The following is a 14,905-nucleotide window of genomic DNA, read 5'->3' as shown; positions in this document are numbered from 1 at the left end:
TAAACCCGCCGCTCCCGCTCTTCGGAATCGCATCTCGAGACCCGCGAAGCGTCTCAGCTCGGCCCTCATCCTTCCCGCAGCGGCGGCGGCCCGGGCCCCGCGGGCTCTGGACCATGTACACCCGCAGTGGGGTGCAGGGCTCCCGGTTCGGAGCCCCCGCCGCCTCCCGCCCGGCCCGGGACCCCGCTGCGTGGCGCGGGGAGCTGGGTCCGCCGCAGGGCCCCAGGCGGGGTTTGGAGGATGCTCCCGAGAGCCCTTCGCGGGAGAGCCCGGAGCACGCGGGCCGGAGGTTGTAAGTATTTAATCACCTGTCCTGCGGGGCGGAAGCCCAGACCCCAAACAGGCGCCCAGACTCTTCTCAGATCACCTAAGTTTGAACCACAGGGGCCCCATTACAGGGTCTCTAAGAAAATGCAGGCTCATTTGTCTAAACAATAGCAGACATGAATTACCTTATAAACTGAGTGTGCCGGTCCGGGATCCTTACTGAACATCCGACCGAGCCCGCGTTCCTTTTGAGGACACTACCTTCCTGATTCTTCAAGGCTGGCTACAGGACTAGGCTACTACTGGGTGTGTAGTAACTGCCTAGGCTTCTTACTAATTTTCCAGATATCTTCTAGTTCTGTGAAAAATGCCAATGGTAGTTTGATAGGGATTGCATTGAATCTGTAGATTGCTTTGGGTAGTATAGTCGTTTTCACAACGTTGATTCTTCCAATCCAAGAACATGATATATCTCTCCATCTGTTTGTATCATCTTTAATTTCTTCCATCAGTGTCATCGTTTTCTGCATACAGGTCTTTTGTCTCCTTAGGTAGGTTTATTCCTAGGTATTTTATTCTTTTTGTTTCAATGGTGAATGGGAGTGTTGCCTTAATTTCTCTTTCAGATTTTTCGTCTTTAGTGTATCAGAATGCAGGAGATTTCTGTGCATGAATTTTGTATCCTGCTACTTTACCAAATTCATTGATTAGTTCTCGTAGTTTTCTGGTAGCACCGTTAGGATTCTCTGTGTGTAGTTTCATGGATGACTCACTGTTGAGCACCCTGAAGAAGCTTTTAGATGTCTATTGCTATTCACATTTTAGAAAACATACTCACATTTTTAAAAGCACTTTGAGAATGTAGCAAAGTGAGAAGTGAACAGAATAAGCAATTTAGATTTTGCCCATTATCTTCTATTTCTATCTCATGTTTGAAATGTGGGTGTGTTACATGGTTGTGTTGTAAAATAAATATGGTCAACTAAATGCATTCCTGAAGTCAGTATTACTATTACCAGCTCCTTTAACAGAACTGGTTTTCCCCTAATGGGCTTTCCCCTACTCAAAATTTGAATTTAATGCAACCACCAAAACAACTACTTTCTCTTCTGAAAAAAGAAGTTTCTGTGGTATTTTCCCAGCAGAAGAGATTCTGAAGATCACCTCCAGAAAGGCCACCCAGATCCATTGTTTGCATTTCTCACCCTGCAGTCACCTCCAACCCAAATGTTCTCAAACCCTCACCTTCCTCCTGATTCATGATGAATGGTTGTGCCACCTACCCATTTTACAAAGCTAAAACCTTAAGGTCACCATAAAAACAGCAACCATTAAATTACTGGGGTTCTTAACTAGACATATTGTGTAGGTCAGGATTTTTTAACCTGATCTACTGACGTTTGGGGCAGGATGATTCTCTGTGTGAGGGGCTGTCCTGTAAGGTGTTTAGCATTATCCCTGGCCTCCACTAGATGCCAATAGCCCCACTTCCACCTGCTTCCAGGCTTCACAATAAAAATGATCTCCAGGTGTTGCCAAATATCAGCTGGAGGCAAAGTCAACTCCATTTGAGAACAACTGATGTAGATTAACTCTTTACTCCTCACAATACCCCACAGGGTCCCACCACAGACCTACTGAATCAGAAACACAAGGGTTAGCTCCAGATGTCTGTTTCAATACACCCTCCAGGTGGTTCTGATGGGCTCTGACATTTGAGAACCCGTGGTCTACTTGACAGACCTCTAACGCTGCAGGTGGCATAGAAACCCTGACCTCCTTCCCTAACAAGTCCCTTGCCTTTACCTTCTCCTCTCCTGTCCTACTTCACACACTGCCCACCATTCATTGAAATCTTTCACTAGCTATCAAACATGTGTTTGTCTTTATTTTCTAAGCACCAGTAATATAAGCAAAACAATCGAACTCCTAAGTGGCTTGATGACTACAGGTTGGGGTGTTCCAGCCATCCCGCCCCCACCTGGAGTAGGTACACACCTTGTCGGTGTAAGCCACAAGCCTCCAGCATTGTGCCTCCTTCTTCTTGGTGAACTCCTTGACTTTTGTGGGTCATTCTCAAATGTCCCTTTTCTTTGAATTATTCGGAGGGCTAATTCCTACTTTCCCTGAACATCCAATAGCCTTACACATCTTGTTATTTCGCTTATCCCACGGTGGCATTAACGTTTGTTTACGCGTCTTCTAGAGTAGCGGTTGGGTGAGGGAAGAGTCTTCTTTTATCTTTGGGTAGCCAGCTACACAAAGGACAGTGGTGATCATCGCAGCACACATCAGAGTCATCCAGGAGCTATTAAAAAAATTGGATGCAGGGACTCACCCCCGGACCTATAGAATCTTGCAAATCCATATTTTAAACTATTCCCATACCATAGTTGAATTACTGCCCAATGTCTTGCACAGAGCAGGTATTTAATCAAAATTTCTTTAATGTCTGATCAATCACTTAACAGGGCTGCGTAGAGAATCATCTCTGCCTTCCCCTCAGCTTCCTGCTCCAGTTCTGCTTTTTCTTTCACTTTTGATTTCACTTTCCATTTCCTTTAACTTGAAAGTACTTGGCAGGGGCTTCCCTGGTGGCACAGTGGTTAAGAATCCGCCTGCCAATGCAGGGGACACGGGTTCCAGCCCCGGTCTGGGAAGATCCCACATGCCACGGAGCAACTAAGCCCTGTGCGCCACAACTACTAAGCCTGTGCTCTAAAGCCCGTGAGCCACGACTACTGAGCCTGCGTGCTGCAACTAATGAAGCCCACGCGTCTAGAGCCCATGCTCCACAACAAGATAAAGCTACCACAATGAGAAGCCTGAGCACCGCAACAAAGAGTAGCCCCTGCTTGCTGCAACTAGAGAAAGCCCGCGCGCAGCAACAAAGACCCAACGGCAGCCAAAATAATAATAATAAATAAATAAAAACTTTTTAAAAATTTAAAAAAAGAAAATACTTGGCAAAAACCAAACAGCAGTCAAAACTGATAAAAGGCCAAATTTTGTTTAGATAATTTTAATTATTGACCTAATCTCTGGAATCTGAAGGTTAATATATTGTTCACCGTCTCAAATATCCTGCAGAAACCTCAAATTAGGGTGACCTGTTAAATAGTGCTAAGTTGTCTTTCAGGATTTCAGTTACCTGGTGGCTACTCCCTACTCCCTGCTTGCATGAGGTCTCCGTGATTGATCATAGATAACTTTCTCACCCTTTAAGGTGGCTGTGAGACCTCAAACCAACTCACCTCTAGCTGGCCAGGCGCGCTCCATTCAACATCCCAGGCGGGGCGCGCGGCCGGCGCTGTCATCTGCGATCAGGTCAGAGGGCGCCAGGGAGGAGCAAGGTCGGGGAAGTCCTGGGGGGCGGGGCAGCCCGCGGGTGGTAGCAGGAATTTCCGCGGCATGTGGGATCTTCCCGGACCGGGGCATGAACCTGTTTCCCCTGCATCGGCAGGCGGACTCTCAACCACTGCGCCACCAGGGAAGCCCCAGAACTCATGCTCTTAAATAGTATGAAAATATTTTCTTCCCTTCCTATCTTAAAAAAAACTGATGCCCTAAATTGTATCTTCACATCAGCTGGGAGGGTAAGGGTGAAGAGAGAATGTGTTATTGGGTAGAAATGCAAATGATGCCTCTAGGAGCCTGCATTCCAACAAAACTCCCGGATAAAGTAGCCTCTTAGGACCAGAGGACTGAGCCGGAGAGGAAGTGAGTGGGTGTAGTGTTTCTTGCCGCGGGTGTTGATAAGTGCTCTACATAGGAACAGGTAGGTAGCCTTTATTCCTGGTCTTTGCTTCAGGGACCACAGTTACTATCCTGGAAACATTTATTATGTAAAGTGTCAGTGATCCTTTTCCACCAATGGAATGAGATGCTTTAATCCAACAGTAGGGTTTGTAAAGACATTACTGCTTTTGAAGTGCTGCTTCTGTGAACTGGAACTTTCCAGATGGTTTCATTTTCAGTTCCCCCTTTTCATCAACTTCTAGTTACATGAAAGACAAACGTTGGTTTCTAAGGAACAGTATATAACCTTATGCCCAATAAACAGATTTTCTTTCAGCCCTTAACTTTTGAAAGAATTCATAAGTACCAGGCTTTTAAATATTATTCAGCTTTGGGTTGCCCTTAGGTGGTGTGGGTGATTTCAATTAGAGATTGCTGCATTTCTTTCCTACTCAGAATGGGGGTTGGGGGGGCGGGGCGGAGCGGAATTCCCCTGCGGTCCAGTGGTTAGGACTCAGCGCGCATCGCGCTCACTGCTAGGGCGGGTTCAAGTTTGATCCATGGTGGGGAACTAAGATACTGCAAGCCGAGCGGTGCGGCCCAAAGAAGAAGGGGGGGATATCTGGCCATAATGGAAGTCCTTTAATTCTGAGTATATCTCTGTAAGCTGTAGCATTTGATGTAACAGAGGTCACGGATGTATGGTTTCACGTTGATGATGAATACCCTCTATGTGCCTTTTTTTTCTATTTTAAAGATCTACTTAGACATAATCATTTAATTGCAAGCTCATAACATCTCATAAACACTAGCAGTTGCCTCTGTCTGCTTTCTTATTTGTAAATTAATTGTAAATTACCCCAGAATCTTGCTGGACTAAATTACTCAGAAAGGGGCAGTTTTCTAATTAATTTTCCAGGCCTCAGTATCTGAAGACCTCACTACATTTTGTGATTTCTAATTTGCCAGTAGACCATGAGAGAATACATGGGTGAGTTCAGTGGTGTTTCACAGAACTCATTATTTTCACGTGAACCAGTTGCAATAAGCAGAACATTATAAGATACATTTCCTTCTATGTATATAACAAGTAAGATCCTGTTTGGACCACTCTGAATTCTTCTTACATCTCCAGTAGTCACTTACATCTACTGTTTATTCTTGCTTGTCTCCTTTAAGGGAAGCAGGAAACCAAGGAAAATTGTTGCATGGCAAATAACATCTCAGTAAAACTGACCAAAAAATGCCGTTAAGATTTATTTTCTTGGAGAGAAATTAGAAGCATTTTCTGATAGAAAATTAAGAAAAAGGAAGGATAGAGTTAAGTGCTTAATAGTGAAACTTCATTTGTTCACTTTCAATATGAGCTTATTTATATGCTAAAGGGTTGAACTTTGACCTTGTTTTGTGCGCATCCTTCCACTTATTCATTAGGGAAGCCCCAACGTGGGAAAAGGAGGAGCTTTGATGCCAGGCAGACTTGGGTTCAAGTTCTGATTCTGCCATTACTTACTCTCTGAACTTCAGTTACTTTATGTCTCAGTGTCCTCATTGGGTGAAGTGAGATAATGCCAACCTCTCAGGGTCTGTGTATGTGTGCGTCTGTGTATCCATAAAACAATTTCATGCCTGGCAGAAAACAAGTATCCAGTAAATGTTGGGTGCTGATAGCCTTGAATTCACTTAACAAATGTTTATTGACCAAGTACTGTGCTGTCACCCTGAAGTGTTTATGCCTTGTAAAAACATACTGATTTAAAACGCTGACTTACATGTAAATATAGAGAGACTTTAAGGCAAGTTGTTAGAATGATTCCTGAGGACCTCTAATAGAATCTAAGGCAAGGCTGAGCCCTTAACTATATTTGGATTTAAGTAAAGTGTTTACTAATAAATATTGGATTTCCTAATTCTTTTCAGTTCGTGATTTTATCTTAAATATTGTAAGCTATTTATACAGATTTAAAGAGAAAAAAAGTTCACACAAACTTCTAATCCAAAGTAATCCTTTACCCTTCCCCCAAACTCTAGATAAATATGACTAAGGCATGGGTTTTTCTGGAAGGGAATTTTACCTCATTTTACCCAATTCTGGGCAAAAGGCTCTTGCCTATGATAGCAATACAGGCAAGGTTCACTTTGTTCAGATACTTGTCTATAACCGTACCTAAAGGTGGTCCTCTAGCTTGATGCTGTTTGAAGGAAATATAAAGATATTCTGAAAATGAACCCGTAATGTGGAATTTCACTATACAGTTAACTTTAACATAATTTGTATACAAACTCAGTTTACCTTAACATACTTGTGGCCAACTTTATAGCAAAAACTGTAGAGACTTAAAGATTAGCAATAATAACGGCAAGCACTTATGTATGTATGTTTGTGAAAGTGCATTGCATATGTTAACTCTTTTTTTAAAAAAAGTATTTATTATTTATTTTTGGCTGCATCGGGTCTGTTGCTGTGTACGGGCTTTCTCTAGTTGCGGCAAGCGGGGGCTGCTCTTTGTTGTGGTGCGCGGGCTTCTCATTGTGGTGGCTTCTCTTGTTGCGGAGCACGGACTCTAGGCACGCAGGCTTCAGTAGTTGCAGCACGTGGGCTCAGTAGTTGTGGCTCGCGGGCTCTAGAGCGCAGGCTCAGTAGTTGTGGCGCATGGGCTTAGTTGCTCTGAGGCATGTGGGATCTTCCCGGACCAGGGCTCGAACCTGTGTCCTCTGCTGTGGCAGGTGGATTCTTAACCACTGTGCCACCAGGGAAGCCCCGTACATATGTTAACTCTTTGAATCTTCACAACAACCCTATAAAAAGAGAGGGTTTCTAGCTCTGGATATTTAATTAGAAATACAGGAAAAAATAACTACTCAATGAAAGACAAGCCCTTGTGTAGCTTACAGTCTAATTGATGGGGCAGACAGTTATCAGATAATTACATGAGTAACTCTTTATGTGCACTGTGAAGGAAAGCCAGGGCCTGAGCTAGTCTTGGGAGCAGGAAAAGTGTTCCCAAGAGGTGATGTTTGAACTGTGATCTATAGGATAATTAGGAGTTGTGAGCGTTTTTGGTTTTTGTTTTGTTTTTTTCTGACAAATTTGTTGTTGCAACACCAGTTATCTCTAATTCAATTCATTTCTGACACTACTCACAGCTGCTGCAGATGCCACAGATTAAGGGCTCAGTCCCACAGGCCTGCTCCCACTTTAGGAGTAAGCCACAAGGGGGGCCCCAGGCTACCCACATCTCTGACTACAGATTTGGGGGTTCCCATGACCTCCCCCCGTGCCCAGGTTTGATAATTCACTAGAATGACTCCCAGAACTCATGGCAACCACTATACTTACAATTACAGTTTTATTATAAAGGATACGGCCCTGGAACAGCCAAATGGAAGATATGGGGAGGGGGTTTGCACAGAGTCTCCATACCCTTTCTGGGTGGGTCACCCTCCTAGCACCTGGATGTCTTCACTAATTTGGAAGCTCCCCAAACCTCATTGTTTGAGGATTTTTATTTAGGTTTCATCACATAGGCATAATTGATTAAATTGTTGGCCCTTGGTGATTGAACTCAATCTCCAGCCCCTCTCCCCTTCCCAGAGCTGGGGGAGAGGTGGACCTGAAAGTTCTAACCCTCTAATCACATGGTTGTTTTTTATGGCAAACAGCTCCCATCCCGAAGCTATCTACGGCCCCCACCAGGAATCATCTATTTAGCATATAATTGACATTCTTTTTTTTTTGGCTGCGTTGGGTCTTCGTTGCTGCACGTGGGCTTTCTATAGTTGCGGTGAGCGGGGGCTACTCTTCGTTGTGGTGCGTGGGCTTCTCATTGTGGTGGCTTCTCTTGTTGAGGGAGCGTGGGCTCTAGGCACGGGGGCTTCAGTAGTTGTGGCACGCAGGCTCAGTAGTTGTGGCTCACGGGCATAGTTGCTCCGTGGCATGTGGCATCTTCCGGAACCAGGGATCAAACCCGTGTCCCCTGCATTAGCAGGTGGATTCTTAACCACTGCGCCACCAGGGAAGTCCTGACATTCTTATAACTTAGAATTCCGAGGATTTTAAGGAGCTCTGAGCCAGGAACCAGGGACAGTGATTGAATACTTAAACTTTATTATACCATGGTAGTTTAAATAGCCTCTATGGCAGACAGGGAAGCTTGCTATTCAGATCTTCAAAAGACTGTACTGTGGGGGGCATAGTCAACTGACAGCTCTAGTTGCCATCCTTATGAATCCATTGTACCCTTTGCTCTGAGAGCACTTTCATTCTGCACTCTTCCCACCAGTGTCTGAGCATTCCAGGTGGGACTCCTTTATGGGGCAGCTTTTGCCAGAAGACTCCCCACTGACCTATCCAAGATTTTCTCAGAACCGTATACCAGTCTGAGGCTCTTCCTACTCAATCCTCCCTCTCTCCCTTCACAGGTGTCAGACCTACTCATGTTCTTAAGGCCTTCCCTGCCTACTGCTGCTTGCTCACCTTTTATCCTTCACAAGCCTTCCTCCCAGTAAATCTCTTGCTTGTCTAATCTCATCTTGGTGTCTACTCCTCCGAGGACCCAAATTGACACAGCCTTTAAGATACACCATACCCCTGACAACAGCAGCTTAGACACCATGGCTGTTGGGAGTGCTCTATGTCCTGGGGAAATCCACTCCTTTTCCTTATTTCGTCCCTTGGGGCTCAGGGGACATTCCCTGGTTTCCTTCCTCTAACTTCAATACTTTGCCCAGTTTGTTGTGCTCCAGGGAAGAAATTAACCTTGGTAACTGATACATTTTTTTCCCCTTCATCCTCAAACTCTCAAGGGAGAGTGAAGGGAGAATAAAGAAAGACTTGGGGGCTTCCCTGGTGGCGCAGTGGTTGAGAATCTGCCTGCCAGTGCAGGGGACACGGGTTTGAGCCCTGGTCTGGGAGGATCCCACATGCCACGGAGCAACTAGGCCCGTGAGCCACAATTACTGAGTCTGCGCATCTGGAGTCTGTGCTCTGAAACAAGAGAGGCCGCGATAGTGAGAGGCCCGCGCACCGCGATGAAGAGTGGCCCACGCTTGCCACAACTAGAGAAAGCCCTCGCACAGAAACGAAGACCCAACACAGCCATAAATAAATAAATAAAATAAAATAAATGTTTTTTTTTTTTTTTTGCGGTACGCGGGCCTCTCACTGTTGTGGCCTCTCCCGTTGCGGAGCCCAGGCTCTGGACGCGCAGGCTCAGCGGCCATGGCTCATGGGCCCAGCCGCTCCGCGGCATGTGGGATCTTCCCAGACCGGGGCATGAACCCGTGTCCCCTGCATCGGCAGGCGGACTCTCAACCACTGCGCCATCAGGGAAGCCCAAAATAAATGTATTTAAAAAGAATGGCTTGGTAAGCCCACTTATTAATGGCCAATTCCTGATTTTTCTCTCTTAAAGAACACTGTGTTATTATTATTATTTTTTTTTGCGGTACACGCGCCTCTCACTGTTGTGGCCTCTCCCGTTGCGGAGCACAGGCTCCGGACGCGCAGGCTTAGCGGCCATGGCTCACGGGCCCAGCCGCTCCGTGGCATGTGGGATCTTCCCGGACCGGGGCACAAACGCGTGTTCCCTGCATCGGCAGGTGGACTCTCAGCCACCGGGCCACCAGGGAAGCCCTACTATGTTATTTTAGTATTAAACATTTTGTAAATGTAAGATGAGATATAAGATGGGAAAAATGATAACATAGTCATTAAGTTATAGCATTAGTTCCATTTTTATAAACATCACTGTTTAATCATTGTTGAGTATACTCTTAATCCTGATGTATAATTTATACCCAAGACAGACCATCAAAAACTTAAGTCATTCTTGACTTAGCTTACTTGAATCTGAACTAGCCACAGAAAATAGTCTTAAATGAAGTGCAAGTTTTTACAAACTTATGAGAGCCTACAGGAACTGCTTTCCCTATTTTTTCTTCACTGCAAATGCCCCAGATTTCTCTTCTGTCTCCTCTTACGGCAGTGAGAAAATAAGCTTTTGCCTGTAGTTGTTAAATGGCATGAAAGCATCAGGCTATTACCCCTCCTTGGAGATGGAGAACTGAATAATGCCTGAGTTCCTTTTAGTGCTCTGAAATAATGGTACCTAGGAAGAGAAAAATCTCTGATTGATTCTAATGAGAAATCTTCTTGATGCCTGAATATAGATAGCTATTCATTAGGGAACTATTTAACTCAGTCTCCAGGCAAGGCTCGTAAGCATTCAGCAAGTTTGTAAAACAACAGACAGTGTTTAACTCAATGATAATTTTATGACTCAGTGAGCTGGGTAGGTGTCTCTATGGCCAGATTCTACTACCAAACTAATCAGTAGAGCTCTCCTTATTTGACTGCTTTTAGGTCTCACGCTCTTTGGAAGCCTCTGTTTGACTGCTTTTAGAATTAAGAAATGTGACAAAGCACTGCAGTACTGTGGTAGCAGAAAGGAAATTAGTTATGACCTAGAATAGTTAAACTGGGTACTCCGAGGGACTAAAACCGAAATAACAATCAGTACCTTGAACTTTTATGTCTTGAACTTATAACCATGTGCTAGACCCTGTGCTACACGCATCATATAATTCATTTTTCTCTTCACAGTAAACACTTGGCCCCATTATTGTTGAAGAAACTGAGTCTTGAGAGAGTGTATGATTTCCTAAGGTCTCATGGCTTTTTTTTTAGTCACAGAACCAGCCCTCAGACCTGAGTCTATCTACCAAAGTCTGGATCCTGAACATGATGGGGCTGGAGGAGGGAGGGAATTTCCTATCAGTGGTCCTATTTTCACATCAAGAAAATAGAATTCCGGTAGACTGAAGAGAGTGGTGCTATAGAATCAGCAATGTGACATTTATTTACAGTTTTAAAATGATTTGGATAGAGAAGTAGTTTGTAGGAGCAAAGTTTCTGTGGTGATCCTGTTTTCTCTGCTGCTTTTCTTCATGACAGCTTGGTTGGCTTACATTAGAACGGTTTTCTCACTGTCACTGTTTCTGATCAACCTAAACCACATACGGCCTTCCAGAGATCTTTCACACTCTGACCACAGCCTAAAGTTAGCAGTGCATTTGACATTCATGACCTAGTACATGTATGGGCCTAGGTCATATGTGAGTTTATAAATAACTGAAAAAATGTCAGAAAACAGTTCTCACCCTTACTATATGTGATGGACTTTGACTTTTTCTATTCTTTTTTTTTTTGCGGTACGCAGGCCTCTCACTGTTGTAGCCTCTCCCATTGCAGAGCACAGGCTCTGGACGCGCAGGCTCAGCAGCCATGGCTCATGGGCCCAGCCGCTCCGTGGCATGTGGGATCTTCCCGGACTGGGGCACGAACCCGTGTGCCCTGCAAAGGCAGGCGGACTCTCAACCACTGTGCCACCAGGGAAGCCCGACATTTTCTATTCTTATTCATTAAAAATAAACCCATTAAGTTGATTTCATGGCCCATTAGTGGGTTACCACCTACAGTGTGAAAAGCAAAGCATTGTTCTTTGCATGGCAGAAGAGATTGTTGGAATGGATGGAAAGAAAAGACATTTTGGTTTGATTAGGTCAAATTTACCTTCCTGTTCATACAGGAGGGGAGAAATTATGGTCCTGTTTAGGATGAAATTCCAACTTTTCTGCACTAGATTCCACTCCTTAATGTGGTATGCATTTGAATTCTGCTAAGTCTTGGGGAGCAATCATTTTTGTTCAAATACAATATCAAAAATGAGTGGGCATTTCTCAAAAAGTCTGACAGCTGAAACAGTGAAGCAATAAATCAACAGGATGATGAAAGCTTGAAAACACATAATACCTATAATAATCGTTTAGAAGCATAGCAGAAATGAGAAAAAAGAAACTTAGCTCAATTACATAGTAAGGTTACTTACTTCAAAGTCAGTAGAGTGCTGTAAGGTTATACTCTTGTTAAGATTAATTGCATCTATTCAGAATGTATTTGAATCTGAAACAAAACCTTAACAGGAAAAATACCATCAAAGGGAGAAGACTGCATTTGAAGGGTCTTCTATATCAGAGAATCAGCCAATGATGGTTCCTTTGTTCTGTAATGTTTGTAATTCACCCTCCCCCCCACGATGAACACTTAAAAGGCAATTTATTAAAGTCCTGTAGAAAAACTGAAGACATTTCCCATCGTTAAAACTCAAGGGCTGGTATTGCCCAGTGTTTGTTTTGCTAGGGGACCAGTGAGAGCGGAAATCCTGTGCTACCTAGTCCTGTAAGAAACTCTGAACCCCTGATTTAAGAAATCTTTATTTTAAATATTTTCTTATTTAATACTCCTTGGAATATTTTTTCATGATTATAAAAGTAAAGTCATATCTGCTTGTTATAAAAATCTAAACATTACATTGGGAATCCCCTGGTGGTCCAGTGGTTAGGACTGAGCACTTACAGTGCCGTAGCCCAGGTTCAATTCCTGGTCGGGGAACTAGGATCCCACAAACCATGCAGCGTGGCCAAAACCCCCAAAAAACTAAACATTACAAAACTAATACAGAAAGGAAAAGTCCCTTGCAATTCAGATCCTTAGAAATAAACACTTCAAGCTGTTTGATATAAGGACCTCTTTATCTTTAAAGTGTAAGTTGTTCTTTTTGACTTTTAATCCAAGTAGAAAGACTTAGAGCCATTATGCCCTTCAATTTCTACTGCCAATAGAAGGTGACAATAATAATAAGTGTTTTATACATAATATGTTATATATAATTATTATAATAAAATAGATATCTCCAAATAGGTGTCTTAAGCATAGATGGCTTTGTTTCTCTCCTATAAAGTAAGTCTGAAGGTAGGTAGTCTGGGGCTGATATAGTACAAATAATAGGCAATCATAATAGAACATTTGTTATTTCCTAGCCTTGTTCTAAGCACTTCATATTCTGAGAGATAGATATTTGTTATCCCCATTTTACAGGTGAAAGAATGGAAAAACTAATTTGCTCAAAGTTATAGTTAGGAAGTAACAGAATTAGGGTTCAAAGCAGGGCAGTTTGGCAATAGATTACCACTAGTGTGGTAGTCTTACAGATTGCTTCTTTCTGCTCTGCTGTTTCTGATGCATGTCTTACATATTCAAGTTGCCTCACTGACCAAGATGGTTGCTTGAGCACCAGCTTACACTTCAACCTTCCAGGAGGGGGGGGAGGGCAACCAAAAAGCTTTTCCTGTCCATCTGTCTGTCTTCATTTAATGGAGCTTTCCTAGAAATCCTTCTCAATGGCTTCCCCTTATATCTCAATTTGCCAAACTTAATCACACAGTCATATTTGGCTATAAAGAAGGTTGGGGACTATAGTCTTAATGGAGCACATTGTTAACCTGAATAATATAGGAGTGCTTTTAGTAAGGAGGTGGTGAGAAGGAATGGTTAGGTAGGCCAGCATCTATTCTGGTTTAGGAATTGAGGAGAGTCAAGCATAAGAGCAGAAATTAATCGTATGATCAAACTGTCACTGGAGCTTTGGAAATGCAAATGGGATATCTACGGAAGAAAATTTTAAATGTAGTCCACATTCCTGTTCAGAGTATTGATTTTAGAGGACTATTAAGGGTTTTCTTCTGGATACTGTTCTGCGCAATCTTTGTTTTATGCTTTGCACATCCTGCAGGATTGTTTATAATAGTGAACAATTGAAACAACTGAAATGGTTAAGTGAGTGGTTATATTAATGGTGCATTGATGTTGTGAAATATTATGTAGCCATTTAATATTAAGCTTGTTACGTGCATAATTGGGAAAACCACTCATAAGTGAAAGCAGCATATAAAATCGGACTTAATATATGATTGCAACTGTGTAATATGTACAGAATATAGATTGAACTGAAATTCACCCAAATAACACTGTAATTGAGATCTCTGAGGAGTGGGGTTATGAGTGACTTTTAAATGTTTTAAAGATAATTTTCTGCATTTTCTTATGTGAGCATATGTTTATTTCAAAATCAGGATGAATTTCATTTTTAAATATTCTATGTAGATATTTAGATATAAATACCTTATGTCTTGCATTTCTAGTTTTCTCCTTTAAGTTACAGATGGCCTTGAGGAGCAGCGCTTAAGACATGTGGACATATTCAGAGCTTAACCTAATGATAACAATAATAATAAGAGGAATAATAATAATAGAAAATGTATAACAATTAGATAAGTGTTTTTATGCAAATGCCAATTTTCTTATCACTAAGCCATTCTTAAATATTCTCTTGTTGGAAAAGATAGTCCTCCTTGGGCCTCTTGCACTCTAGATGTCTTTCTGGGTATGCCAAGATTGCATACCTGACTACTCTAACCTGGACTATTTCTTAGGGTTGTTGTGTAGCTGGGAACCTTGAGAGATGAGGTACATTCTCCCCAGAACAAAGACCAGGCTTGCTTACTATCTGCTATAAAAATGGTGGATTCCACAATTCAGTGTTCCTCAGCTGCAATGCAAACACACTGTGTGTGCAGCATCCATCATGTTGACTTGGGGCCAGAGAGGACAGACATAAATATGCTGATGCCATGCCATGAGTAATAAAGTCTACCAGCATCCATGAGATAGTAACAGCCTAACTATTAGGCTAACTTTAGCTTGCAAGTAGGTTCAAATCACATCCCAGACCTGACATCTTTATGTTCTGAAAATATGAATTCCTTGTAGTTACATTTACTGAGGAAGCAATTTAATACATTTTGAAAGTATACTTACCAATTGGTCCCCATCTCTACTTCCATCACTGTTTTTTGCCCTCATAAATATGGTGACCCTCTACGATATTATATTTCATATATATTCTTTGTATCTTTGGAGTGAATCTTTCTTGCTGTTTTTTTAATAGATGAACTTATTTTTATTTATTTATTTTTTTAAGGCGATTGCGATCGACACATA

The 14,905-nt window shown here is 42.7% G+C and overlaps 1 protein-coding gene across 1 annotated transcript in view; it reads left to right on the top strand.

Annotated features, from left to right (window-relative positions):
• Positions 1 to 6: 6 nt before the first annotated feature.
• Positions 7 to 14,905, top strand: part of EPSTI1 (epithelial stromal interaction 1) — a 98,770-nt gene continuing 83,871 nt past the window's right edge. Inside the window, exon 1 of the mRNA XM_024755315.1 lies at positions 7 to 292. Within this exon, the coding sequence (XP_024611083.1) occupies positions 114 to 292 (179 nt within the window). The 5' untranslated portion in view covers positions 7 to 113. The remainder of the gene's footprint in view (positions 293 to 14,905) is intronic.

This window comes from Neophocaena asiaeorientalis, unplaced genomic scaffold, assembly GCF_003031525.2.
Source record: "Neophocaena asiaeorientalis asiaeorientalis breed wild unplaced genomic scaffold, Neophocaena_asiaeorientalis_V1.1 scaffold59, whole genome shotgun sequence".
NCBI lineage: Eukaryota > Metazoa > Chordata > Mammalia > Artiodactyla > Phocoenidae > Neophocaena > Neophocaena asiaeorientalis.
This window is presented reverse-complemented; position numbering and strand designations above follow the sequence as displayed.